General features: G+C 42.7%; 5 protein-coding genes across 9 annotated transcripts in view; 1 reads left to right on the top strand and 4 right to left on the bottom strand.

The window, feature by feature from the left end:
- Positions 1–261: 261 nt before the first annotated feature.
- LOC130687376 (uncharacterized) lies at positions 262–2,109 on the bottom strand. Its single transcript, XM_057510524.2, has 8 exons — positions 2,001–2,109; positions 1,614–1,931; positions 1,387–1,432; positions 1,217–1,292; positions 817–1,124; positions 695–748; positions 482–618; positions 262–416 (listed from the first exon to the last, which is right to left on the bottom strand). Exons 2-8 carry the CDS (start codon positions 1,890–1,892, stop codon positions 279–281), a joined length of 1,038 nt encoding a protein of 345 aa, XP_057366507.1. The 5' UTR covers positions 1,893–1,931; positions 2,001–2,109; the 3' UTR covers positions 262–278.
- Positions 2,110–2,642: 533 nt separating this feature from the next.
- LOC130687378 (uncharacterized) lies at positions 2,643–3,468 on the bottom strand. Its single transcript, XM_057510529.2, has one exon. It carries the CDS (start codon positions 3,409–3,411, stop codon positions 2,734–2,736), a length of 678 nt encoding a protein of 225 aa, XP_057366512.1. The 5' UTR covers positions 3,412–3,468; the 3' UTR covers positions 2,643–2,733.
- A 2,627-nt stretch (positions 3,469–6,095) lies between these two features.
- Positions 6,096–15,516, bottom strand: LOC130687380 (CCR4-NOT transcription complex subunit 1-like). Of its 2 annotated transcripts, none has more exons than XM_059495087.1 (17): positions 15,416–15,516; positions 14,819–15,044; positions 14,284–14,764; positions 13,709–14,221; positions 12,703–13,638; positions 12,228–12,585; positions 11,808–12,148; positions 10,688–11,731; positions 9,790–10,621; positions 9,427–9,725; positions 8,900–9,362; positions 8,503–8,821; positions 7,899–8,391; positions 7,675–7,821; positions 7,014–7,604; positions 6,572–6,885; positions 6,096–6,493 (listed from the first exon to the last, which is right to left on the bottom strand). In XM_059495087.1, the coding sequence occupies exons 2-17, from the start codon at positions 14,908–14,910 to the stop codon at positions 6,283–6,285; spliced, it is 7,434 nt and encodes a 2,477-aa protein (XP_059351070.1). In that variant the 5' UTR covers positions 14,911–15,044; positions 15,416–15,516; the 3' UTR covers positions 6,096–6,282. The 2 variants fall into 2 exon arrangements, with proteins under 2 accessions (XP_059351070.1, XP_057366515.1); XM_057510532.2 differs by having other exon boundaries at positions 15,331–15,477.
- Positions 15,517–15,806: 290 nt separating this feature from the next.
- On the top strand, positions 15,807–21,094 carry LOC130687372 (RNA-binding protein 12-like). The gene is made up of 4 exons (XM_057510518.2): positions 15,807–16,080; positions 17,841–18,095; positions 18,282–19,468; positions 19,545–21,094. The coding sequence occupies exons 2-4, from the start codon at positions 17,953–17,955 to the stop codon at positions 20,984–20,986; spliced, it is 2,772 nt and encodes a 923-aa protein (XP_057366501.1). The 5' UTR covers positions 15,807–16,080; positions 17,841–17,952; the 3' UTR covers positions 20,987–21,094.
- A 1,434-nt stretch (positions 21,095–22,528) lies between these two features.
- The window catches only part of LOC130687377 (14-3-3 protein zeta), an 84,561-nt gene continuing 80,640 nt past the window's right edge, over positions 22,529–26,449 (bottom strand). For 2 of the 4 annotated variants that reach the window (XM_057510525.2, XM_059495091.1), the window contains exons 2-5: positions 25,443–25,763; positions 24,740–24,863; positions 24,038–24,201; positions 22,529–23,429 (exon numbers count right to left, since the gene is read on the bottom strand). In XM_057510525.2, coding sequence (XP_057366508.1) covers positions 23,274–23,429; positions 24,038–24,201; positions 24,740–24,863; positions 25,443–25,742 — 744 coding nt within the window. In that variant the 5' untranslated portion in view covers positions 25,743–25,763 and the 3' untranslated portion in view covers positions 22,529–23,273. Of the gene's footprint in view, positions 23,430–23,689; positions 23,854–24,037; positions 24,202–24,739; positions 24,864–25,442; positions 25,764–26,449 lie in introns of those variants that run through there. The other 2 variants (XM_057510526.2, XM_059495092.1) reach the window with 2 other exon arrangements.

Below are 26,449 nucleotides of genomic sequence, written 5' to 3'. Positions count from 1 at the left end.
AAGAGTTTCTACGTATTCTCATCCGTTCGTCCGATTCGCCACCAACCTCCCACTGCACTTTTGCAGGAAATAGTCTAGAAAAGTTTACGTATAGCTCATACATTTACATCATTCCGTCTTTTACGGAATACGGAAAAGGTTAACGCACACAATACATGCCACATGTACTTAATATAACACATCATGTGGGTGTAAGTCTAATTTGAATTCGAAGGGGAAGATTTATCCTTAAACGTCGTTGTTGTCAGCTACAATTTCTGCCTGTAGGTCTAGCCACCTCACAGATGGCACTGGAGATCGTCGTTATCTTGTTCTACGTAGGGTGGCGGTGGCTCTTCCGGATATTGTTCCTCTACCCCTGCGGTCCTGGCCAGGTCATGGTCTTTAACGGGTGGAGGAAATTCCCAAGCTGTTATCTAAGTAGATGTAACTTTCGATGTCAGCAACCCACCTTACTGAAATATAGCATCTGGTTACATACCGGTCTTCCACCCGTGGGCAAGTGGTCGCCACCTATTACAAAGATCGAAGACAATCGTGGCCGACTTCGTTCGGCTTCCCTATTAGGTCGGCTACAGGCCAGTGTAGACAAGACGAAGCTTGTCGTTGCCCCAATTACTACACAACACAAATTATCGATGTCAGTATCTATGATGAAATCACCGCATTGGAACCAATGTTAAGATACACTAACCTCCAGCCAATAATAGCAATAGGTGTAACGTTCGTCCCAAACCAATGTCATAACCTATAAGCACGGATTGCAAAACGTAAATATAATTTCCAAGAAATTGGTCGTCAAATGCTAGTACGTACCGCAATATCCCCTTTTAATATTCTCACACGAAGGGCCGTTTTCAATAGGGCCGTAGCAGCTGTTCGTACTATTGACAGACGAGGAAGTGAAACTAACGAACTCTGTAGTGGTTTGGTGTTCATCGACCGTTGCCAACATCGTATATCGGGTACTGTTAAAAATAGGGGGCACAGTGTCATCAGTTTCACAGTTGTAATTCCAGTAGTCTTGACAACAAGCAGCTGCTTCGGCTCCAAACCAACTCAACGAAGCTAGAGTCAACGCCATAAATAAGGATACAAGGCAAAAACACAGCATCGTCACCGTGCTGATTATCAAAGAAGACAAGGGGAAAAAAAGAAAAAGAATGGTTTGAACATAGCTGACTCATTGTTGCAAGTTGAATGTCGAAAACTTTACCTGTATAGACCTTTGGTTTTTGTCAAACCGAGGCAGACTGATCCTGTGATGACAAAGAAAGTGCCACACCACAGACCTAATTCCATTTTCAATTATTATACCAACATTTAAAACGGTGATTAAAATTTGAAAAATGAAATTGAAGTTAATCCTAAAGTATACGAATTTACCTGGCTGGGCTTCGGACAAAATCGAATGGTTTGTGAATTGCACCATCTACGTGAAACCATTTTTTTTTATATAAAAAGAAAAATTTTATATTTCCTGCATTCACTCATCTAATCAAATCAACTAATAAATTTTTCGAGATCAGGTAGTCTGTTCTAGGAATAACTTTTATGGTAAATGAAGTGCTAAAAAATGATTTTGGCTCGCTATGTGTAATTATGTTTGTAACCTGAAGAAGTCCGCAGACTATGCCAAGCAAGATGTGGGCTGCACTAAAGTGCAGCAATGTTTTTTCGTATCTGATTTGTCCAGATCGGGCCCCGTGGTAATTGCGATGGTGTCGACGTTGTCGGCGATGCCGTCGATGTCGACGGCTGTTTTGACTTGGGATATTGAAACTGTTGGCATTTGCACTTTCAACAGCTGCACTACTATTGCGTGGCTGATTGTTTTCTTCACTATTTATTTGCTCAGCATTAACGGCCACCTCTCCTGTAGCATCATCCATACTGGCCTTTGTGGTGTGAGTTGGTCTTGTCACACTCTGCTGCAAAATAAAAAGTCAAATTAGATATGAAATTCTACATTTCAATTTGCAAATTAGTTGGGACCATACCCCACAAAGGGTTTTCTAATACACTGCACGCACACGGTATTTGATTACTATATTTTTCTAGTTCTTTTGTTCGACTTCATCCAGACATTTCGCTAAGCCAGCAAGACAGGTACGTCTCGTTTTAGTTTTGACGATAAAAAGCCTAAGATAGGAAAGATAATGGCTCGCATTTTAGTGCAATGAACACACAATACGTGATAACGACTAACGTTATACTTCTCTTGGTAGTACAACGTGCTGAATGACTTATACTGCTTTATAGAATTCGCTCACGCATTCAAAGTTTCTTAAGGAAGGCCTTTATGACAAAGGTTTTCACCCCAAGCGAAGCAATGGGATACACTTTGGCATCAATTGGGTCCTTCCACTGTTTTCTTTATATATTCCGTTGCCTCCTCGTTTCTTTAAGTTTATACTATCACTATCTTCAAGTACGTACTCTCAAATGGCGTTATGTTGCATCATCGAATATCGAATTTAAGACGTGTAGAAACAATTGGGTGTCATGAAACAACTGGTTTAGCACAAAACCAGTTCAACAATAACGAAATGTATTCAATGTCGCGTCTTGGCGCGACTAGCCCACGCACTCACGGCATTTCAGCACTGGAACTGGAAAATGCAGTGCAAATAACAAATCTGTTCGCATAGAATAGTGTTATCACGTTTTATTTGGCTACATACAGAGAACAAAGGAGAGATTGCAAAATTGTTTCGAGACTGGAAGAATATTCTATACATCGTCAGTATCGAGAACGAAATCGTCCAATGGCATCAGTCGGATGAAATGGCGCTTTACGATGACGTGGGTCAGCTTACTGGGTATCGGCGAAACCGTACTACTGCCAAAAGCCTTTTCTTTAGCTTTTGCGAGATAACGGTTTATGGTCTGTGAACGAAGTGGGCGCTTGGGAAACAACTGAGTTGCATTGAACGGATTGTTACTCATCACGAAACGATCCTGGTTGTTTGTAGCAGCTTGGGTCATGCTAAATGAAACGTTATCTGCCTTGCCCAACACAGCTTCTATAGTTGAACGTGTAAATGAGTCTTCTTTGATACTTTTGACAGCTACTATGCTGGAATTCTTGCTCAGTGTAACGGCGTTGGTCGAAAAATTGGTAGTAGCCGCTACAGCAGGAATTGCTTTGATTGCGGAGGAAGTGCTGGGATAGACCAGAGAAGTTTGCGTCTCGACGTCTATTGGACTGGCGGAATGTGTTGGTGGTGAAGCCTTAATGGTTCTACTTAAGGATTGCTGTGTTGTCGTTTCGTTCGTTTCCAATTGCGACTGAGTGTGTGATGTAATGAATGGTCGGATACGTTTACCGAGGAGATTGTTCACTGAATTACGACATTGAATATTAACTAGGGTAACTACGAAGATCCACCAGTAAACTAATAACTTCATCTTAGTGTTTGAATCCCCAAATGGGAGGCCGTTGAATACTTTTAGTTGGAAAATCGACTGGTGGTGAACTCTGAGGGAGGCAGTTGTTTTCGAGCCGGTTGATCTAATAGAATGTGACCAAAACAAAAGACATTCTTGATTTATAGGTAGCAAAAATCGGTTAGCAAAAGAGCTATTCCGTGTAGGGGTGGGGAGAAAAAGAAGGTCACGGGCAAAAGAAAACATTGGGAAAAGAATAGCTATCATCTTGTAAGATTTTTCGAGGTCGCAGACTCGGATTAACTTTGCGCGAAATCAAAATTCTTGTCACCTGACCTGAGTCGAGTCTTTTACGATTAACGGAACGGCCTCTATTTCCTATAGAAGGACAAGGTCAATTAAAGAAAAGAAAAAATAAACAAATAAAAATGTAATGTGTTATATCCTCGAAGAGGCGACCATGACCTCTCAAGACAAGGACACCATCAAAATCGAACCGCATTTACTCTGGATAATACAGGAATAAAGTGTTTGTTTGTAATCTGTTTTCATCACATCCATAGAACAATCAAGGCAGACAGGTATTGAAGAATTATGGATGATGGCACAATAAAATTCTTAGCGTTCGAAATATCCATAAGGTAAACATTTTACATGGTACAGTATACACATTTAAAGCATTTTCTTAAATTATCATTTCGGCAAAGCAAAAACGAGGCTCGTCAACTGTAACGGAAAAGAAAGGACAAAAATGAAAAACCCAAAAGCTCTTTAAAATACTTTTTTCTCTCATTTCGAATGTTTTCCTTCGACTTTTTGATACTTTTTGTTTTTTACACCATAGGTTTGTCATGCCGAGTAGTCGTCGAATCCTTTTTGTTCGGATTGATTATAAAAGAAATTTTGCGGAATTTTAACAGAATTGCAAAAGCCGACAGACTGGTAAATCACTGAAAGACATCTTCGCTCATTATTGGCCAACCCCCCAGACTGTTACGTTTTCATTAAACGGGGTCTACAGTCTATTACGGACATTCTGCGCTAGATCTTGAGGTAGCACGTGTAATTCCCGTTCAGAAGGGTATTCCGATCGAAATGGCACTGCAATTTGAGATGAAAATTAACCATCTCCTTTTTTGCAAGAGCGTTGTTCTTGTTAATATTCTTTGCGTTGATTGTTACAGGCTTATGCCTGGCTATCAAGGTGCCACTCAGTCAAGTACTGGTATGATAAAGTTGTGCACGTAACTGTTAAATATCGTAAATCTAGTGCCTAAACATTGTTGGTAGTGCAATGATGCATAGTTTTCTCAATAACGCAACTTTTAAATAAATTTTGAAAACCAATCGCAAATTTCTTTGAAAACCTATTAATATTATCGATAATTTTATAACGGATATTGTTGGAGACTCCGACGGATCAAGGTTCATCGTTGATAATTAATGTATGCAAATATTTAATGTAAACGTACGTAAAGGAAATTTTAAAATGTTCTGGCAAGCCCACGACGTGCACGATTCTATCCGATGACTGGCCTACCACTACAAAAAAAGCAGGGCCGACGTTGTGCTTATAACAAGTTGAAATGTAATGAAGTTAAAATTAAATGCTTTACCAAAAGAGCATCAGAATGTTATGCTTAACTTTACTATAGCACTATGTGTCTGTTCTTCTGCCGTCCGGGTTCTTTGCAAATTAGTTTAAATAATTATATTTTCGGATTTTTCACCCTGCCGTTATGATTACATATTTTTTCTTCGTAAATCTATGACATGCAACCATACGTAGAAAATATCCCAGCAACCTTCATGTTAGTTTTGTTCCAAATAGATCTTCGAACAGAAATTAGTCGGTGGTATGGTGGAATGAATCGATGCAAGTAGGCTAAAGTTGAAAGTATCCGTAACATAATTGTAACATGTTATTGAATTTTATTCACTGATTTCTACATACTAAACTCCGCATCATCCAACAGTTTTCTACGTACTTATCAACAGCCACTGGCGGTGATTTTTGTGTGCGTCATCAGCAGCTTGGGCTAAACAAAGTACCGTCAGGTTCAATAAGGGCAGGTTTGATGTGGTTTTGCTCTAGTTTTTGGTTCGTGTTGGTTTCCACACGCGTAAATCTGTGTTATATTTTTTGCAAATCACAGGTTTAAAAAACAGGGAAAATTCAAGGGTGTAATTCTCCGTGCGATGCATTCTGCATTGCACTGAATGGTAGATATATTAAATGGGAACTCAGTGGGCTTATGCCAGGAACTCAGTTCAAGAACAACACAATGCGTATTTCGCACTACCGGTTAAGTTATAATAGCCCAGATTTAGCAATAAAGGATTTCACATTTTCGTTACAGCTTTGATGGTAAGTTGGTAACCTTCTGCAACGATATCTCCGATAGTAGCCAATACGGAGGAATACAAGAAAAAAACCCAGATCGGCACGCTGTGCAATGCAGTGTAGTGAAAAAACCTAAAATCAATTAACCCACTAATTAATGTATGACACTTGAACATTCACACTTGACCGACGCATGATAGGCAATCATCCTTAATCGATAATGCAGAAGAGTTTCCTAACAGCTCCTATGCTTCCATTTGCTTCGCGTGTATTATTAAAAGTGAACATACTACATGACACCCAGTGAATGCAGAAAAGCGAGAAAGATGAACTCGATACCACAAAAAAAGAAGAAAAAATAATGAGCGAAAACTGGGGGTTCAAAGAAAGAGAAAAATGATACATTCGTTCACAAACTAAATGGACATATTCTTGACACAATTCACCACGCACCGCCAAAAAAGTATAGGAAAAAATCCAAACAAACAGTGTTTGAGAATATGAGCACACGCACAAACTGTACATAAGTAGTCGGTGAGCTCAGCTTTTCAATCGTGGTTTTCGGCATCACGAGGAGTTTGTTTCTGGACCACCATGCATGACCGGGCGACCGACTCGAATAATTTCTCAATTTCGGGGGCGCAGTGGACGAATTCATGATTCCAAAACTTGAAAACGGGATTTTTTATCAGTTCAATGAATGTAATGAGTAATCCCCAAGGGTGAGGTCGATTGACAATGAGTCTCTCCAGAAGAACCCTGTTTATGTGAAAAACAAATAGCAAGTTGTAAATATATGATCCATTATTTGAGCAAAGTGTAGAAACGTAAAAATACCTAGTGATTTGTTCTTGAATCGCCTCGGAATTCGCTTCTGCAAATAGACAGAGAAGAACGCAGCTGAAATAGTGGGTGTGGCTATTGGGATAGCGCAGCTGATTGGCAATGGCATTGATGAACAAATAGCGCCCTTCCGTGTCGAGATTAACAGCTAAACTCTGGAAAATATCCATGTAAGACGAATGGCCAATGGTCGCCATTGACGGCGACAATCCTTTGGTCTGAATTGATTGAATGGCTTGAGTACCAACGTACAAGACCAATGCGTTCAACAACGGTAAATTATAATGCATTCCAGGTTCCGGTGACACCTGACAAAAGCAAATTATACAATGGTTAAGTGATAAATCAAATCAAATATAAAAAAATAAATAAATAATAAAAATAAAATTTAAATCAATGTCACAGTTTCAGGCCGATTGTGAGCGAATAATCTTACGTGGAGATTCATCGATGAAACATGAACCTGGACCACACTTCGTAACTCAGAAAGGAACGTTACTGGTCCACGTGTTTTCAGGTACGAGTCCAAATCCTTCTTGAGCGTAGGTGGTTGTATCATTGCTGCGAAATGAGTCAGTACGCGAGGAGCGTGACTGATTTCCGGTAGCATATCCACCTTGAGATTGGGCGTAAACGGATCAGGCAGCCGCATGTTACGCGGGAACGCCGACAAAATCAGGTTTCTCATTTGAATGCAATTGGGAGGGATCACATCACAGAAACCGTAGTGATAGTCGCAAAGGAATTCGGGAAAGTCGTGCAGCAAGACCAGAAGGACACGGAGCGTTCCTTTGTACAACATCGAAACGGGCTTGCTCAGTTCAGCATTACGAAGGAACGGTGCCAAAAACTTAAACAAGTCAATCAACAGTTGGGCATACATTCCCCAACCCTTCTGTTGAGGCGTAATCGATAACAAACGGCCGATAAATACGCGATGCGAAACTATTTCCAACCAAGCATAGGCAAAGCCTGGAGCTTTGGCTGGTCTCAGAATGTGCAGTGTATGACAGAAAGCCGTCAGTACCTAATAACGCAAACGAACACATTAGCGATCGCATCAAAGTTGAACTATTTACCCAACATTGCCAGCTTACTTGAAAGTTGATGGAATCAAGAACTTGTTCGGGTGCATTTAGCTCGAGAAACAGCATAATGAGGATGCGATGATAAGCCAACTGCTGGAATTCCGCGCCACGAACTTCTTGGTCTTGTAGCAAAACCCCTGCTACGATTCCTAAAACCTTTACAATCGAGACGACAGCCAATGTCAATTACAATGCTTCGTAATTTGCCGAAGCCATACGGGCAATTTACGTACTTTGTTTAGAAGATTAACTTTAGTGACACCGTTGTTTGCATCACCAGAATGTTTAATAAGCAAAGCAATAAGTCGAACGTAGGCATCCAACGTATGGAAAGCTTTGCTGCGGATCAAATCTGCAGTCGGCTCGGAAGTCAAAGCCCGATACGAGATGTCAACGCAAAACTGTGTGCACAGTCGGAAAAAGCGAGTGATCAAATCATCGGTCTTCAATACTCCATGTAGGCTCATTTGGGTGACGAAGTGACCGAAAGCTTTGGACGAGTCGCGCCCAGCGTTAGGAAGATGATACATGGCTACCCATTCTTGCAGTAAGTATTCTGTCTTTTCTGGCAAGCCATGGGGATCGTCGTAATCGCGAGCTTGGGCGATTCCAGAATGGATTAAAGCGGTAGGTCCACCAGGACCACCAGTAGCACGATCCATCAGGCCAGTTTCATGGCCAGCTCGTAGCAATTCGAGGATAGTTGCCAGACCATCAGGGGGTTGTCTACGACAGAGATTAGTAGCAAAAATAAATAAATAAATAAACAACAATGATCAATAAACAAAATAAATAAAAAAAGTACAGTAAAGGACAAAACATTTTTTGGCACAATACCTGGCGTGAGCAGCAATACGAGTCAGAATTTCGATAGTGTTTGCTAAATCATTCTCTGTGATAACCACAGGGGCTCCGGTAGCTGGTCCCTCAAGTAAATAGACGTGTACTAGTTGCATGGCAAAGCCGAGTGCTAATATAGAAGATCCTATCCCAGCGTTCAGGGCTTGTTCTAGCACAGACGCTAAGTGCATGTCAAATTGTTGCAAGTTAAGGAGGTGAGCCCGCACCAGGCAGTCAAGAATATCAAGGTTATATCTAAACTCTTCACGGCACTCGGCCCAACAACGCGTCACCTGACGGTTAGTCCATTGCGGCCCTGAAATACAGACAAGTAATTCAAAATCAATAACATGAATCGCTTGCTACAAATAAAAGTGAACTATAGTAATAGTACCATATGCTTGAGGATCTTGCAAGGCTTTAAGGACTAACAAATGTGCGTCGCGAAAACGAACCACCGCGTCGGGGTCGTTTCCAGTAGTGGCAAAGCTTGTCAGACTTTCCACGAGTCCTTCGAAGGCTTTCTGGAGCAAAGTGATGTGGGCTCCATGGTCACGAGAGGAACGAGCTAAGATGACAGCTTCCAAAAGCGAACCGATTGCAACTGCTTGTGTTGAGCTACCCAGCGGCAGCAATGATTGCAAGAAACGTTCAAGCTCCATGGCAACTTTTTCCAAAATTACTCCAATTTCATCATTGGTAAATGTGGGAATCACTTTAGGCACCAGCATGGCTGCATCTCGTTCGGTGACAGGTAAGAAGCCGGGGATGTATCGGGCAAACTCCTCATAAACAGCTGCCTGTTGTGCTGTGACACCACTCATTTTCAAACGAATAGGCTCTGGCATCCGCTCAGCCTAGGCGTCAAATCGTTATTACATTCTCGCAGATCGTTACCGTTTGTTGGGAGAACCAATTTACCTGATATGCAAAAACAGTAGGGTCATAGTATCTTCTACCTTCGTTGCGCGCGTGTTTGCGCAAATCAAACTCGGTTGCAAGGCGCTTATCAATTTCAGAGATCGATTTCTCAACTGCCGTCTTCTGAATAAAAGCACACGCGGGTTCAACATTATCTTGAGCGGTTAAGCTGGCCGCTTGTTCAACCAGCTCTTTTTGTTGAGGACTAGTGCTCCTTTGGAGCGCTGCCGAAAATGCTGTCTTTAAATTGGTGGCAATGGTTAAAAGCAAGTGATCTCGACAACGAATCAACGCCGTGCCTAATAATCCAAGAATTATTTAAGCCTTTCTGGAGAATGTCAAAGAAAATTTACAGATTAGTACCTGCGCTAAGGCTACGGACCATATGGTGAGCAGCGGCTCGCATGCGTGTATCATCCGCGTCGAGTGAAAAGTCTTTTTTGATGATTTGTTCACAGGTAGTCAATGCTATTTTCATCGACCAGTCTACGACTGGATGAATACATTCCTGAACGGCTCGTTCAACAGCAGGTCGGATTAAGATTCTTAAATTCGGATGCGCTGTTAGTAGCGGTATGTTGTTGTTGACTACCAAATGCTGAGCAAGTCCAGCCAACGATGTGACATTAATGTCCAAATAAGAAAATCTCGGATCAGGTGGCCCTTGAATTGGGTGGGCTGGAGTCGGGGTCGTTGTTCCCGCCTGTGATTGCATTTGTTGCGCTGGAGAACCTGCATGTTGTGAAGGAGGAGGTGGAGGAGGCTGCTGCTGTTGCTGCTGCTGTTGCTGTTGTTGCTGCTGCTGCTGCTGTTGCTGCTGCTGCTGAATGATTTGAAGTTGTGGTGCGGGTTGGTACATTTGCTGTGCCATTTGCGGTTGGGATAACTGGGGTTCCAAACGCGAAAGGCGATTGTGGTCCTTGAAGACCACACCAGGTTTTAGGTCGTGAATGTCAATTGCCAAAGTCTTGCAAAGAACTTCGACTTCAAATTTAAGGTTGAGTTTCAAATCAGGTTCTTGATGCAATTCAGCCAAAACATTCATAATTCCTAGTGTCCAAGGATTGGGCGGTTTAAACACTTTGCTCTTAGCGCAGGATTCTAAGACCTTGGCCACAAACGGTACAACATAAAGAAGTTCTTGTTGGCCTTTATGATAAGCTTCGACTAGGATCGATTTCAAATCAATATCTCCCTAAACGTTCAAGTGGGACACTCGTTATTCACCACATCTGATTACTGAAATAGAAATTTCCATTACCTGAAGAATCGGTCGGTTCTTGGACAACATGAGAAGGCCAAGCCAATGGCCAAGATTTTTGAGGAGCGTTCGGTCGGAGAAGTTGGCTATTCCCTTATCACTGCGGAGGAGTACTTTTATGTTGCGGAACGTCTCGCTGATGACAAGTCTACTCAATTCCGTCAACTTTAACGTGTCGAGAAAGTTGGAATATAGCGTGTGAAAATTGGGCTCTATTGAAGCTCTTTTCATCACCAGATACTGGGCCACCCAAGACCAATGTTCCTCGCCGACAATGTCGCGTAATTCTTCGCATTTCTGTGTCAAATTTAACTGGCTCAAATTGTTGAAAATGAAGCTGACTTTGTCTTGGACATTCTCTGGCGGATCAACAATCAAGACGTCTTTCTCTGAAGCAACGAGTAATGTGTCGATGTTGGTAGCATTGGCTATTGAGGGCCGGCCACTCATGGGTGCTGCTGTAGAAGACGTTTTACCAGCAACTGTTGTAGTCGGCGTTGTCGGAGTAGTAGTTTTCGCAGCTGTCGTCACCTGCGGTAGTACCGGACCGTGAGGACGGTTTGGTGGCTCAACGCCACGCGAGCCATTTTCAATGTACTCAATCAAGTGTGGCGGAAATTCACGGAAATGTGGAATACTAGCCAAGTGCTGACAATATTGAGGATATTCCTTCAACCTATGTCTGAACCGATCCAAGGCAGTGATTCCAAAGTAGTACATTTTTGTTCCATGCGGTTTTCGGACTGCTTCTAGTACGTAACGAAGCGCCACCCCCAAAGCCATATAGGTGACGAGACCATGCTCCATTATTCCACCAAATAGCTGGGCAGTTATGTGCAACTCACGATCTGGATACTGAGGAAAGAAGCGATATTCTTCGAATAGATTTCTTAACATGCAGTCAAAAATTTCTCGTTCCCGCCGGTTTGTCGAATTTTGAAACTTCTTTAGAAGCTCGAGGACTTCGTCTACGGTTAATGTAGGAGTGGAGGGCGATTGATTATAAATCCTTTGAAAATAGCTGTTTGTTTCGTCTTCAATATCCTGTGCAAAAAAAAAAAAAAAAAAAAGAATCTGTTCATAGAATGAAAATAGAAAAAATAAACTGAATTAAACATACTTTTGAAACAGCTTGCGGCATATCGGCAAATGCACTTGAAACATCGCCCGTTCTTCGTTCTTGACCCAAATGTGGGTTCATGCCTACACGTACTGGGCCATTAACGACTGATCCGGGAGAACCAACAGTACCAGACCCGATGTTGCTTGTAACCACACTTGATTGGCCGGTCCCGCTTCCACTTGCCATAGAAGATGGAATACCTATGCCTAGTGGGTTGGTGCTGGAAGATCCAGGCATGGTCCCGCTTCCCGTTAAGGAAGAAAAAATAGAAAACGTACTTTGGATTTGGCTTGGATTTGAATTGTTCTGCATTCCCACAACTACTGGCTGGTTCAAACCTGGGGAAATTCATGCATAAAAAGGACAAATGTAAACTGTAGTCGACAAACAAGATGGATAGGTGGCGCAGCGAATTACCAGATTCTAGTAAAGACATGCTAGAAAATAATTTTCCAGGTGACCCTGGTGCCGGGGTATTCCCACTGAGCGTATTTGGTCCTATGTTAACTCCAAATCCCGAAGACGTCGGTGGACCTAGGCCCATGTTGCTTAAGCTAGACGAAAGGCCTGTGGCGTCAACTCCAGGAGGCGGAAACAATTGACTGCTCAACGTTCCGGGTGGAAAGGAAACGTCGACTCCCACTCCACTGCCAGGACGGATTGGTTTCAAAACGCCCGGTGGAGGTTGCGCACGTGCACGGTTCAGTACGTTGCAGTTGGCAACCATTGTATTGATGGTCTCTGACAACTCCTGCGACACATTCCCTGTCCAAACCTAAGATTGGCAGCGATATAACTTTTAGTTTAATCCTACGTATACACTAGTAAAGTGGATGTCAAAACGGCAAAGAAAGAAAAAAGAATTAACGCAAACAATGGAAAAGAGGGATACCTGGAGGCACGACAACATGATTGCGAGCGTGTCAGGGGGTAGCTGCGTGGGTTTGAGTCCCGTTTCTTCCTTGACTTTGCCTGATATCTGAGGGCATCTTTGGTGGAGGAAGTTTACGCATGCAGCGACGAAAGTTTCGCCATGTTCGCGCATTTTGTCCGTCAACCATTTGTCAAGTTTTAGATACTCACGTCGTGAAGCTAGACAAGAAAGGTCGATAACAAAGGGGAAACGTTGCACGTTTAGAAGCATAGACAAAGCTTTAAGGTCTTGGGCCACATCAAGAATCCTTGACAAACGAGCTTGATCGTGTTCGGCCCTCATATACCACTCTGCCATAGCGTGCATTACCAGAGGCTTTACCAAGGGTGATTGTGCATGCCAGACATGGTGTAGTATGATTGCCGAATTTGGATGGTTGCCCAGAAAAACGGGGATCAAGCTGCTGAGCAATTCTTGTCTGAGTTTAGTCATCGGCTGTGTAAGTTGAAGAAGTCCCAGGACCAAAACATCTGGACAGTGCTGAACTGGTTCCTTAAGCAACTCTTGCACCTGACTATACAGTCCTCCATTCTCCAACAAGTTGAGAAGAATTTCCAATAGTCCTAAGCACTTCCAGCTAGCAAGCTTTTTGTTGTCTGGTTCGGGAGGCGATTTCAAAATCTCTACGTTGATGGCGTGGTGTGGATAGTCGGCGATACAAAAGAGATCCGTGTTCTTCAATAATTGCAAAAGTAGTGATAGCTGGCCTTCAGCATTGTTCCATGATTGGTACAACAGATCGGTTGGGAAAGTAGTCCCTTGTGTTTGTAGGCCCAGTTGCAAAGCAGTGAGTAGGAGACGCAATCCTGCTCTATCTCTTATGAGGAAGCACGGGTGGTCCAATTCAGAAACGACTTCTTTCCAGTTCAAATTTGGCGCTATTTCAGTAACAACCTGTTGGAAGGGCAATATGGATGTTGATTGCACAGTTCATCTAAAACATACATGTGGAGGAAAAAAAAACCTGAACAAATATCTCCATGTTCCATGAGGTAGGCGAACCTTCGTCGTTCTTATCGCCGGAGGATTCTTGCTCAGGCCAGGATTGCGAAGTACCATTTCTCAAGTGCCTAAGAGAATGTTCGTCCAGTACTGCATGTGTACGAACCATATAAATTACTGCACGAGCCACAGAGGCAGCAGACAACTCTCGAAATCCAAAGGCCGTGAAGTTTGCACGACATTCTTCGAGGCTTGATGTAAATGAATATCCTGTTTCAAGGATTAAATCCGCCAAGGAAGTTTCTACCATATTCTTGCTCAGGCTATTGGTTTCGTGTGCCATTTTATGGCAGGTATAGTCTATTCCTTGTTCCTCGTACAAGATCGGGGCCAAAATCACAGGGACCAGTTCACGAGGGTAGTCACGACGCAAACACCGCAATACGTCCTCTATAAGATCTCTGTTGACCCCAAATTTATCGGATTCGTTGATCAATCGACTAAGAATGTAATGAATGACTTCAGGAGACGATTCCTACAATGGTTCCAAAACAATGAGGTTATTCCCAGAGAAAAGCAAGCAGTTTACGTGTGTACCTGTAAACCTCCTTCAAGTGGGGCAGTATTCCTATCTTGATCAGCAAAGTTTTTGAGTAGCTCGCCAAGTTTCTGACGTATTATCAAAATTGACTGCGAACGCGCTTCGGGGTTAAATGTTTCTAAAAGGGCAATCCTAAGAACCACCTCTTGGCTGCGTGACAATCGCAGGAACCGGCAAAATAGGCTGATGAATGCTGAACTGTTTTTCGGTAGTTGTTGAACACTTCTGTTGAAATTGCTTCTTAATGGCTGTTCAAGGGAACTATTCAGAAGACTAGGGAAAGCTGGCTGAGTGATGCAACATCCAAAATAGTCAGTCAACAGCTGCTCTCTTTCTTTCTCCTTGCTGGGATTGCTCGATTTGCTGAGAGATGAATTTTCGTTGTTTCCTAATCCCACAAAATCAACTCCAGCAAGACAACAGCAAAGTAGATGTCTTTCAGCTTCACTACCATAAATGGTAACCAACTCTTCAATGCTACAATAAAAATAAATATTATATGTCACTATTACAGACTAACAAGAGGGTTACCTATTTCTAGATTGAAGATAGTTTTTTTTGTTGAGGCTGTTGACCAGGTATTGGATCTGTGTCAGCGCCAGTGACAGTGAGTCTAGGCTCATAGTTCCATGAAAGACAGAGGGCTGGCAGGTGAAAGCTTCAAAGCCCAGTAAGTTGGCCTTTGAAGCTTCCCTCTGTGGCCGACACTGACATTAGCTACCAGTCACAACCACCTCAAAGCAGCAATAGTGAAGACCTAAAAAAACGAGGATTGAGAAGATCACTTAATACAACATAACACTTTTTTCTATAAATTTCCTTATCACAGAAAGACAAGCAACAAATTTCTGTACTTTACAGCAAGATATTTTGTTTCGTAAACCTTTGCCTACATTCTTTAAAAATGGCCTTTGTTTACCGCAAGACCAAAGTTTGGCTTCTTGCCTAAACAAAGAGTATTTTCAGGCAGCCATTGCGAAAAAACAAATTTTAAATAACGCATCGAGAATGTTGACACTAGGCAAAATGAAATATTTTCATACCAACTATGTTGACGCTTTCTTTAATTATGAAGATTTCAAAAATTCTAGATTGAAATTTTCAAACGGATTATCAAACAATTCAAACCAATATGGCTGCACGATCAACCTGAAAAAAATCAGCTGGCAGCCAATGCTGTTGTAAATGCCTGACGAATAAGAGAAATCGCGAGTCGAAGCTGAGCAAGTTCGAGCGTGCTATATCAACGCCTCTCGTGGTAGTGTAGAAAACTTACGTTTAGATTGGATTTACGTTTCTATAAATTTAAATAGTACAATACATCATGACACTAAGATCCCCACCCAAAAGAAAGAATTTTATTAAGAATTAATTTTTTCGGCACTCGATTAGTAAACCACGTATTTTTAATATTGATTGTAAATTTTATAAACCACTAATCATTAGCTCCGCACGCTAATCTAACTTTTATCTAATAGGTGGCGTTCGAAGCTTGTCTCGTGCACTTGTCCACCGTGGTTTGCGACTACATATACAAAGCCTGACATTTTTGTGAACCGAAAAAACTGAACTGCGCCATATTTTAGCTTGGCTTCTATTCGTCGTTATTGTAGAACTTCTCCCGCCCTCCGACTGAAAAAATTATTAACTCCCAAGGCGACGTATTCTGCAAGAAATCATCAACTTCAGTTTAAATGGTTTAAATCAGCAACATTTCTAGTATTTGGCGTGCAAGAAGAGGTTATTTTGAACTTGAAGTTCGCGAGGATATCAGAAAATTAGACTGAATTTTGGTAAGGTTAAATTACTACAAACATGAAATGGGTCACTCCACACCTTTTGCGAAACGGATTTCCTGCCCACATTAAACCCCCTTTGGTTGCCATCCAACTAGGGTTTTATTTGTCTTTTTTATTCTCCATCGGATTAGCACTGAAAACATGTTACACAGCAATCAAATACCTGCTTTTCAAGAAGTTGCAGTATTCATTCACCTAAGGCTTACCCTGAAATAATGTGAAGCCAACACATTGAAAGAGATTAATACTTATGCTTCGAAATGCTGTGTGTTGCTGCAAGTAATGAATTAATTTAAGATTTGTATCAGGGGTCAAATATTTTGAATTCAAAAAGTGGTTCAAGGTTAAGTTGAGGTGGATATTGCATTTAGTTGGTTTCAGTTTTGCTACTAGGATTCCATTGATTTATAATTGATACTTAACACATCAGACAGATTTCTGCAGCTCATCGGAAAACTTGCTACAAAGTATTTTTTTTTTTGGAAACCAGGCATGCCCTGTCATCGCTGTATATACCTACTTCAGCTCATGTGAGATCTTCCTGACTTAAGGAAAGCATGCTAGATTTGCTTTCAGAACTATTTAAAGGATTTTGCTTCATAGCCCTTCAGCTATGTATGTGTTTTCATGTGTTAGGAAAAAGTTATTGTTAGTTGATTTTTAGACTGGTTTAGGAGATAGTGAGTGGGCAGTGTCAAATAAGCTATTTGTTAGCTGTCTTTCAGGTATCTAACTAAAAAATGTTGTATAGCATATATCTGTGCAACATATGTCACGCACAGCTTATTGAGAAGCAGCATTTCTTAACGATATAGCGACAAACAAACCTGCTCAAAATTTACAGGGTGTCATGCAGGGGAATGGAAAGGGAAACGAAGGATAAGTATTCACCGTTCAGTCAAAGAAATCTTACTTATCACCTTCCCTTTGATAAATTCTCGTAACATTTTATTTACAAATTTTTATTGATTTATTTTCTATTTATTTATTTTTTCGTTTCGTTTCGTTTATTGCCATTCCGCATGACAAACTCATCTGGTATTTATGTTGGCCTTCCGTCACATATGGCTTGTTACCTTGCTCCAGTGCCGAGTGCCATCGGGAGATTGGGAATGAGTTCTTTACCTATCCTCCACATTAAAATATTTCATCCACAACCAAAATTTGCCTGCATTAAATCATGGAAATAACGGTTCCATTAAAGCAAAGCAGAGAAAGTGGTGCGAATTTCGGCATTCATCAGAAAGATTGCGTCGGATGGCACCAATGAAAACGTTGCTATGTTGTGCTATTTGCAAAACTTAGTACGAACATGTACAAATTTGTTGGCATCGGAAAATCCACATCATCAGCACGTTTAACTACATTGTAGCCTGTATTTCGCAACGACTTGAAATAGAGTTTGTTGCTTGGTTGTTAGTTGTGATAGGAATGTGAAGCAACAGCTTAATGATGTCCATCCATAGCCTGTAGACTCGGGGGGGGGGGGGGGACACTGGAGAAGGCTTGTAATACTGGTGCGGCACAGTTCCTCCAGAACAGTGTTTAACTAATAACTCTTATTGTCTGTCGAATTTCCTTCCACGTACCCAGATTTTCGTAGAGAAAGCTTTTAGCGCAATAGTAGGTGGTTTCATGTGAGGCACAGATATTCCTTAAAGTATGTGGACATGGTTCATTTCATTTCACAATGCTCATGTTAACAGATAGTGAGGCTTATTGATCATTTTATCTTCCGCCCCACTCAAATAAAGGCAAAGACTGAGGCGCCGGACCCACTGCAACTAGTAACGAAATAGACCGCATGCAACCGCCACGGAATAGAAATCGAAATTGATCGTCCGCTGGAAGAAACCGATAGTGAGAATGAGCGTCATAATTCGACTACAGGAGTTGCCGTGGTCGGCCAACGCAGCTGATATCCGTCAGTTCTTCCACGGCCTCTCCATTCCAGAAGGAGGCGTGCACATTGTAGGAGGTGCACTTGGTGACGCATTTATAGCTTTCAGGTATACTTTCAAAGACCCCAAATCCTATTTTTGAAAAGAAACAATAAATAACTATTGACAGAGAAAAAAAACGATAGAAATGATACAGAGGATTCATGTTGAGTTCGGACGTACATTAAAGGATGATAAGAGAAAATGTATTGGATAGAAGAAAGATGATAATTTGTGTCTCTCATTTGAACCTAGTACTGATGAAGATGCGCGTCAAGGAATGGCATCAGACGGTGGCATTTTAAAAGATTCGCGGGTGAAACTGTATTTGAGCTCACGAACGGAAATGCAGAAGATTATCGAAGAGACTCGACAGCAACATATGGCGTTGCAGGCGGTTACTGCAGGAGGACCCAATATGGCAACAGCATCTTCAGCAGCAATCCAGCGTCCATTCGTCGGAGGGCCCTTTGCCTCAACCACTGCCCTCGCTCCCCAAAACAATGCCTCTATTAGCGGACCATCTGGGCCTCGGCCAACGATGGGGACTGGTATTAGCAATTTTCACCTTCATATGGAGAGCACTCAGGGCCACTTAGGGGGCTATGATCATCAGATGTACCAGCAACAACAGAGTCATCAAGTATTCAACCAAACTCAAATGGCATCAGGCGTCGGGACGAATCCTGCGCACAGCGGTGGTTTCGCGCCACACCTGAATCTATCGCAAACGTATGCCCCTCATTTGTCACAAGGAGGGCCCTATGGGCCACGTTTGGGCGGGGCAATTGGTGATGAGTCTCCTATGGGGCCATACGGTGTTGGTCAGCATGTTCCCCATGAACCTGGGGTAGAGACGAATAATTTGTACGATCACGGCGGTTCGCAATGCTATGGTCGAGATCGACGCGATTCCGCCGGTACACCTCCAGATGCCGTTGACAGAAGCCGCGACGGAGGTCGTGGAGGATACAGAAGCCGAGATCGCGGTCGAAGAGACAGGCAGGAGCGCGAAAAAGACAAAAGCTCAGATGGGGGTAGACGTGGAAGAAGAAGTCGAAGCCGCAGTCGAAGCGGAAGTCGTGGCCGCGGCCGCGATCGTGACCGTCGCCGTCGCAGCCGCTCTGACAGTCGCGAACGGGCCAAGAATTCCCGAGATCGTGATCGCAACGGGAAATTAAGCAAGTCTGGTCTTCTTCCTACTCCGGCAGATCAAATGGAAAAGCAGACATCAAATGAACAGGCATCCGACACTTCTGTACAATTACGGTTATTGACTGGAGATTTGACTTACCGAGACATTCGAGATTATCTTAATGGCATTCACGTTCCAAACACATGCATCAAAATGATCAATGCTTTCGATGGTTATCGATTCGGCTTGGCGTATATTCGATTCACTACAAAAGCGGACAAACAAAAGGCTCTATCTCGTCACAATGGTAAACGCTGTATCACATAAGTTACATAAGACGATAGCCACTAACAGTTCCATCTTTCTCTTGTAAATATTTTCAGGCATGATTCGTGGTTATCCCGTTCAGATAATTCATGTGAAAGATACCGCATTTAATCAGGCCATTGATTCGTTCTCGCCAGGAATCAGCCTTGATGCCAAGAGTTTGTCAAATTCTTGCCTTTCGTTAAGAGATTTTCCACCAGTTGCGGCACCGCATAATGTCAGAGAAGCCTTTGGTACGATCTCCATAGGTCAGGTGATTCCGGAGCGAAACGAGAGTGGCACAGTGACTGGTCTTTGCTACGTCGAACTGTCCAGTGAAGCTGACGCACGCAAGGCTATTCAGCTGTTGAAAGACGGCGTCGTTATCTGTGGTCGTCAAGTCAAGGTGGCTTTTCTGCCTTTAGAGGAACTGCTCGTTTGTGCTAAAAATCTGGACCGTCTTCGCTCCGGCGTTGGTCCTGTAACCTCTGCCCTTTCGCAAACTGAGGGTCCACTTTCTCCAGGACAAACTACACCTTATCATCCGCAGCCAAGTGGAAGAACAGGGCCCGTAATAATGGAACGCTCTCAAAGCGGTGGCAATGGCTCCTACGATCCGGCATCCAATCAGCGAGGTCGTCCTTATATGGGTCCGCAACGAGTCTTCATTTCAGGCTTGCCGCTAACAGCCATGGAACGTGATATTGGCGATTTCTTTTCCGATGTCGGGGTTATTCCTCAGATGATTGAAATCGTTTACGACGATGAGCGCTTGCCCGTCGGAAATGCTTATTGCCAATTTGCTAGTATGCAAGAGGCGGAGAGAGCGCTGGATAAGAACGGTGGTTTCATGGGCGGTCATACCGTCAGCGTCACTTTGGTCGAAAGTCATGATGGGCCTGCTGCTGGCAGGCAACCACCCGAAGACATGAGACGTTTCAGCCCATATCCTGAGCCCCCTATGAGTCAGCCAGATCATGGGCCACACATGTATGGCCATCCAGGACATACTGATGCATATCATAGACCTCCGATCGGTAGTGATGGCGGAAATGGATTCCCTCCGCAAATGGGTCCGCGTTTTGCTGGATCTCGTTTTGCTGGTCCCCGTTATCCTCCTGGCGGAAGCAACAGAGGTAACTTTGGTGGAAATGCCGGGCCGCGTCCGCGTCCCCCAGTCAATATGCGGATGAGAATGCCTGTAGGTATGATTCATAATGGAGGAGGGGGTAGTCGTGGTGGTAGTGATGATGGATCACCTACTCCGGGTTTTGGAGCTCCTGGCTGTGTTGTCGCTCTTGCTAATGTACCTCACAAAGCTATTATAGCTGACATTTTGGATTTCTTCCGTGGCTTCCAAGTGAACGAAAAATGCGTCATACGTCGTTTTGGACCCAACGGCGAACCCACCGGTGACGCTCGCGTCGCCTTTCCTTCACCTGACGAAGCTGAGGCAGCCGTTCGTACCCTTCAGAACGAGTACCTGCTGAACCGTAGGGTTATGCTATCCATTGTCTGAAGAAAATCTGGATGTATTTTTCCCTTCCAACTATGTCATGCAGAATTTTCAACTGTTCATAACTTGTGTTCCGATTACATCATAATACATTGACGATTCAGTTTCTCATCATTTGTTATCTTTTGATTCTTGTCGATGCAGATCAAAAACAACTATTCTGCAATCGTCTTGCAAATAAACTAATACCCGTGGAAAATTTAATATTCAATGATGGTTCTACACTTTATTAAAGCATTTCTTCACGGTAAAGGGAACTATGTGTTCATCTGAGTATGACGCTTATTGTTACGCAACAGGTAGTTGCATGTTTCAGGAATAGACTATGCGAGAAGAACTCACTTGAGCTTTGCTTGCTCTGGTGACGTTCTAATTTTCGCTCTACTTTTCTATTTCGATAGACGTTACCTTCTCAGAAAATACCTTCGAGAACGATGATACCAAGAAAAGAATTGTGAAGCAAAGTCAATTCAGAACGCGTCTTAGAGACCCAACAGAAAGGCTACGTTTCTAACTGTGATTTGTTCTCGACGTTTTTTGTCCTTGGATATAAATATAAAGGCGAAGTTTGAACTTCACAGATTTTCTGTTTGAATCAACTCCTCCATCAGAGCAAAGTCAAGTACAAGGCTAACTTGTGTTTATTTAGTCGAGGACAAAGCCTATGTCGTCAGAGGCGATTATGTGACAAACAGCGAATTACTTATCTTGTAACCAAAATGTCAAACTAAATACGTACTCGGCATTTGAAAAGGTCCAATTTGTGGGCCGACCAATTACTTCAGCGGTCGTTAGATAACGGATGAGCTGGCATTCGAGTTGGTCAGGCCATATATCCAATGCTATATGGTAATCGGTTAAACAACTTGCTTACAGCTGCGTACACTTTCAGCAAGTCGACAACGAAGAGCACTTCTTCGACTGGGCTACACATGTTTGCTTTATGGAAAATTAGTTGGTTCTGCCAGACCGAACAATGCCGGAAACGCACCTCTTATGCCGGTTACCGGAGGTCAATTTTATTGGAGGAGCTACAATTAAGAGTTGATAGTTCCGTTGTCTACGCAATTGCTTAATATGGTATTCATAACTTCACTTCGACAATAAAATGCCGATAAATATCTTTTCCCCGTACACAACTTGTAATACGCTCATTTCCACTAGTTCCAACTGAGGTATCTAGCAGAAAGTATGGCATGGGTACCCAAGTTGGCCAAAACCAACTTCCGTGCCATGATAAGAATTACAAGTAATCTTGTTACCGATGTGAAGTGCGAACAATTGGCATATCCTGATTTGTGACAATTTTTTTTTCCGCCAAAGACGTAAAAACTTACAAATCATTACAAAAGGAATCGAGTATTGAATATGAAGTTATGCAAAAAAAAAAAAAAAAACAACGGTTGAAGGAGAAATACTTCTGAAAATGGATTATTTTTTCTGTTTCAATGTCCTGAAATACTAATCGGACGAATCTAGTGGTTTAAAAATCACAAAATGTGACGCAAAACTTAATCAATACTTCCCAATCATTTGGCCTTCGACTATTATCGGAAGGAGCGATTTAATGCGCGCCTTTCATTATTTTTTTCAAAGACGTGATTACACATACACTTTGCAAAAGGAAAAGGTTTGGAAGAAGACAGATAAAGGTAAGTTTGAGTGAGTCTGTTACTTGATTGAGGGGCGTGGGGAGATACTGGGAATACCTTTCTTTTTTTTTCGTTTACAAAAAATGGAACACTGAAAAAAATGGGAAGAAAGTTCAACAGAAAGTGTGCATATCAACAAAATTACAACACACAAGTCGCACAGCGGCACAAGATGTGATCTCTGCAGTAAGTTGAATAAGGAGGAGGGAGGGAGAGGAAAAAAAGTGGTATTGATGTAGGATGAAACTCTTCCAAGTCCTTCTGACTACGACACACTCTCGCAATTACAGGCGAATCGGAGGAGAGTGGGGCATTGAGAGTTCGGGAGGAACCAAACTTTGAAAACCAAAAGAATTTGTTTGGATGGACTCGTCCGCCACGGCTCGCAGACTTGTTCGGATGGGATGCTGTTAGCAGACACTCCTCGTCTTGTGTATGTGTTTTTGATTCGAATGACCAAATAATAATAATAATAATAAACTGTAAAAGTAGCGGCAAATGTAGTAGCGCAAGCAGAAGAATTGGATGTTGGTAGATGAAAGAGGGGAGAAAAAAAAAAAAAAAATAATCAAGACCATGGGAGAAGGATTTCTAGAGAAAGATAATAGAAACAGGCGGGGCGGGGATTTTTGTCTCTCCTAATTGTTCTCAGCCTCGGGCTGTTCATCACCATCTCCCTGAGCATCGGAAGTCCACAGGGTTAAGTTGTCGCGCAGCAGCTGCATGATCAACGTGGAGTCCTTGTACGAATCCTCGTTCAACGTATCCAGCTCAGCTATGGCGTCATCGAAGGCCTATTCAAAGAAAGAAAGTTAGAAACTGAGTAAGATGATCCATCAAATGTCTGGCATGCAAAAAACAAGGGAAAACTAGTATAGAACTACCGCAAACCGATAGCAAAAAAACAAAATGGGAAGAGGAAGAAATGGAATGGAATAAAGGGAACAGGCGGCGAACGACTCGGTCGCAGATGATCTTGTCGATGTTGTTGACGAGGAGACCATGCACATAACTCGGCAGTAAGGAGAGGACTTTTTGGCTTCAACTTGCAAACCTGCTTGGCCAGATGACAAGCCCGATCGGGTGAATTCAGGATCTCATAGTAGAACACGGAAAAGTTGAGGGCCAAACCCAGCCGGATGGGGTGGGTTGGCTGCATCTTGGAGCGGGCCACTTCAAACGCTTCTTGGTATGATCGCTGCGAGTCGTCCACTACGCCTTTGAGGAGGACAGAGTTTAGGGAATGTACGGTACGGGTTGGCGAATGAAATGAAGAGTACAATCGTAGGTGTGAAATGGAGAAAAAACAAGGATCAGGAACAAATGCACAGGAGTAACGGGAAAGGAAAAAAAAAGAAACAAAAAGAACGAAAATTAGTAAGCGGGTCGAGTACAAACGGACCTGTTTGGCGAGTTGGCAGGCTTTCTCAGGTGAATTCAGAATCTCGTAATAGAAGACCGAGAAGTTGAGAGCCAAACCCAGCCGGATTGGATGCGTTGGCTGCATTTTGGCCTTGCTGATTTCGAACGCATCTTGGTAAGCCTTTTGAGAATCGTCGACAACAGCTACAGGTTTCAACAAACAAAGTGAATTTTGATAGTTATAACCCTGTTTCGGTTTGATCGACTGCGCAATGTAACAGCCCCTCCCAGCTACCGTAGCGTCTTCACAGATGGCTCTGCATACGTCGAGATTGCACTCTGTTCAACAAAGCCCTCCCTTGCTAACATGCCCAAAATGTACGACAAATTTAAACCGCTTGCAGGAAGCCGGCGTCCCAATTCGTGATGGCACGAAGCCAGGACGTATACAGCAATCACGGAAGTCTGCGAAGCTCTACTAGAGGCTAAACTCAATATTTTGTAATAGATAATCTATAACAAGTAATAAGTATGCCGAAAAAATTTAGTTTTAAAAGTGGACAAATCAGCTAAATATTCATTCCGTTAAATGTGTAGAAGGCGGGAGAAAAAAAAAAAAAAAAAAAGGAACTGAAGGTAGTTGGCTGACGAATCGATTTCACTTGTACTCCCCATACTTTGCTACTCGTTGATACGACAACGTGGTTCCATCCCATCCAAATTGGCACCCAACAATCCTTACCGTTTCTGGTATCTCCGGTCGCAACTTCGGCCAAATATCGGTAGTAGTCCCCCTTCATCTTCAGATAGAAGACTTTGGATTCGGGGTTGCTGGCTTTAGGGATCAGGAATTTGTCGAGCAGACCCTACAATAAAATTAAACAAAATGTAACAAGTCATTAGATTAAGTGCTATTTCTAGTAGACAACTACATCATATACAAGTTGATTAAACGCAGACAGCAAAGATTGTCGACAATAAAATGATATCGACCAAGAACGAAATGTGTTGCTAGGTAACACCCCTGCATCGCGAGGCCGAGTTCAAGAAAATAAAAAAAGGAAATAAGAAGAAAAGACTGAAAAGGAAGGCGACCCCATGATACAAGAAGATCAATACATACGCAGAAGGGGGAGGTGACTGGCACTACTTCCTATGTGCGCAGGTTCTGCCATTACGACTATATGGGAATTGATACGACCAGGTTTGCTTAACCCTAGACACATCAGCACATGGCCATCTTTGAATAAGACCTTGAAGTTACGACAATGATGCCAACCGTCTAGACTTATGCGACCTTCATCGACTAAGAAGGATACACATGTTCAGAAAATTTCCAAAGTCAGTGGACAATTTAAGAAAAATCCAAAAGGTCTGTTTGTGTTAAACACAAGATGAAACACTTTGAGCTTTAAAACGTTTGAGACTTGTTCGATTATATTTACCAAAACATCGTAGCAGATTTCGCGGAGTTCCTTTTCAACTTTTTCTCTGTATTCCTTGGCCATTTGCTGCTTCCTCTCAGAGCCCTCGGTTTTTTGTTCGATAGACGAAATGACTCGCCAAGAACTCCGCCGGGCACCCACTACATTCTTGTAGGCCACAGACAACAGGTTCCGTTCCTCATTGGACAGCTCAACGCCCGTCTCCGTCACCGATTTCATAGCCGCCGCCATGTCATCGTAACGCTCGGCCTGTTCGGCCAGCTTGGCTCGCTGCACCAATTCTTCCTTGTCCATGCTCATTCTTCTGTTAATTTATAATACCTGCATCAAAAAGAAATAAACCAAGATTACATTATCATACAACTTTACAACCAGTTAGATAGCCGGTAGGAGTTCAATGGAAAACCTAACTACTAGTTTCTTGGTTTGGCAGGAGAACTAATGTTCTATGATGAAAACGAGAAAAAAAAAGCAAACGTCGACCACCATTGAATAACACCACACCCTCCCTGACCTTAAGCATGAATCACGCGGGAGCGTCCGAACCCACCCTCCTGATTGCAAGTTGAGAGGCCTCGTGTGCGTCTCAACGCAGCAAAAGGCTAAAATTTTTGCATTAATAAGTTTAGTGTTGGCCTTGAACAGGAGAAGCCACACAGACATACTTTACTTCCTACTGATTGACAGGAGCCACAGATAGAGGATAAAAAACGAAATGGAAATATATGAATTTCACACTTGCGAACAATTGGAATCTATATTTCTATCATCTACGCACCTCTTCTCTACAGAAGAGAAAATGGCTGCATGAAGATACACGTAAAAACTTTGAAGAAAAGGAATGTGGGATGGGTTGCGCGAGCTGTCGCGTAGGGAGCAAAGATGGCGCCTCTCACAAGCTAAGAACATTCTACTCTATGGACGCCCAACCTCATCACCGGTTACGGATTGAGGGTTAACTAACGGTTTTTGTCGATCTAATTCTTCATTAAACGTCAAACGCCACG

The sequence above is a fragment of the Daphnia carinata genome, chromosome 4 (assembly GCF_022539665.2).
Source record: "Daphnia carinata strain CSIRO-1 chromosome 4, CSIRO_AGI_Dcar_HiC_V3, whole genome shotgun sequence".
In the NCBI taxonomy this organism is placed as follows: Eukaryota; Metazoa; Arthropoda; class Branchiopoda; order Diplostraca; family Daphniidae; genus Daphnia; species Daphnia carinata.
This window is presented reverse-complemented; position numbering and strand designations above follow the sequence as displayed.

Coding starts and splice junctions, on each gene's coding strand:
- LOC130687376 (XM_057510524.2), bottom strand. CDS start 1,892: ATGGATGATGCTACAGGAGAGGTGGCCGTTAATGCTGAGCAAATAAAT. Junction 749..816: donor TATTAAAAGGGGATATTGCG/GTACGTACTAGC, acceptor CCGTGCTTATAG/GTTATGACATTGGTTTGGGA. Junction 619..694: donor ATTGCTATTATTGGCTGGAG/GTTAGTGTATCT, acceptor TGTGTTGTGTAG/TAATTGGGGCAACGACAAGC.
- LOC130687378 (XM_057510529.2), bottom strand. CDS start 3,411: ATGAAGTTATTAGTTTACTGGTGGATCTTCGTAGTTACCCTAGTTAAT.
- LOC130687380 (XM_059495087.1), bottom strand. CDS start 14,910: ATGAGCCTAGACTCACTGTCACTGGCGCTGACACAGATCCAATACCTG. Junction 8,392..8,502: donor CGTATTGCTGCTCACGCCAG/GTATTGTGCCAA, acceptor TCTCTGTCGTAG/ACAACCCCCTGATGGTCTGG. Junction 6,886..7,013: donor TTTCATCGATGAATCTCCAC/GTAAGATTATTC, acceptor TGCTTTTGTCAG/GTGTCACCGGAACCTGGAAT.
- LOC130687372 (XM_057510518.2), top strand. CDS start 17,953: ATGAGCGTCATAATTCGACTACAGGAGTTGCCGTGGTCGGCCAACGCA. Junction 18,096..18,281: donor GACGCATTTATAGCTTTCAG/GTATACTTTCAA, acceptor ATTTGAACCTAG/TACTGATGAAGATGCGCGTC. Junction 19,469..19,544: donor GGCTCTATCTCGTCACAATG/GTAAACGCTGTA, acceptor AAATATTTTCAG/GCATGATTCGTGGTTATCCC.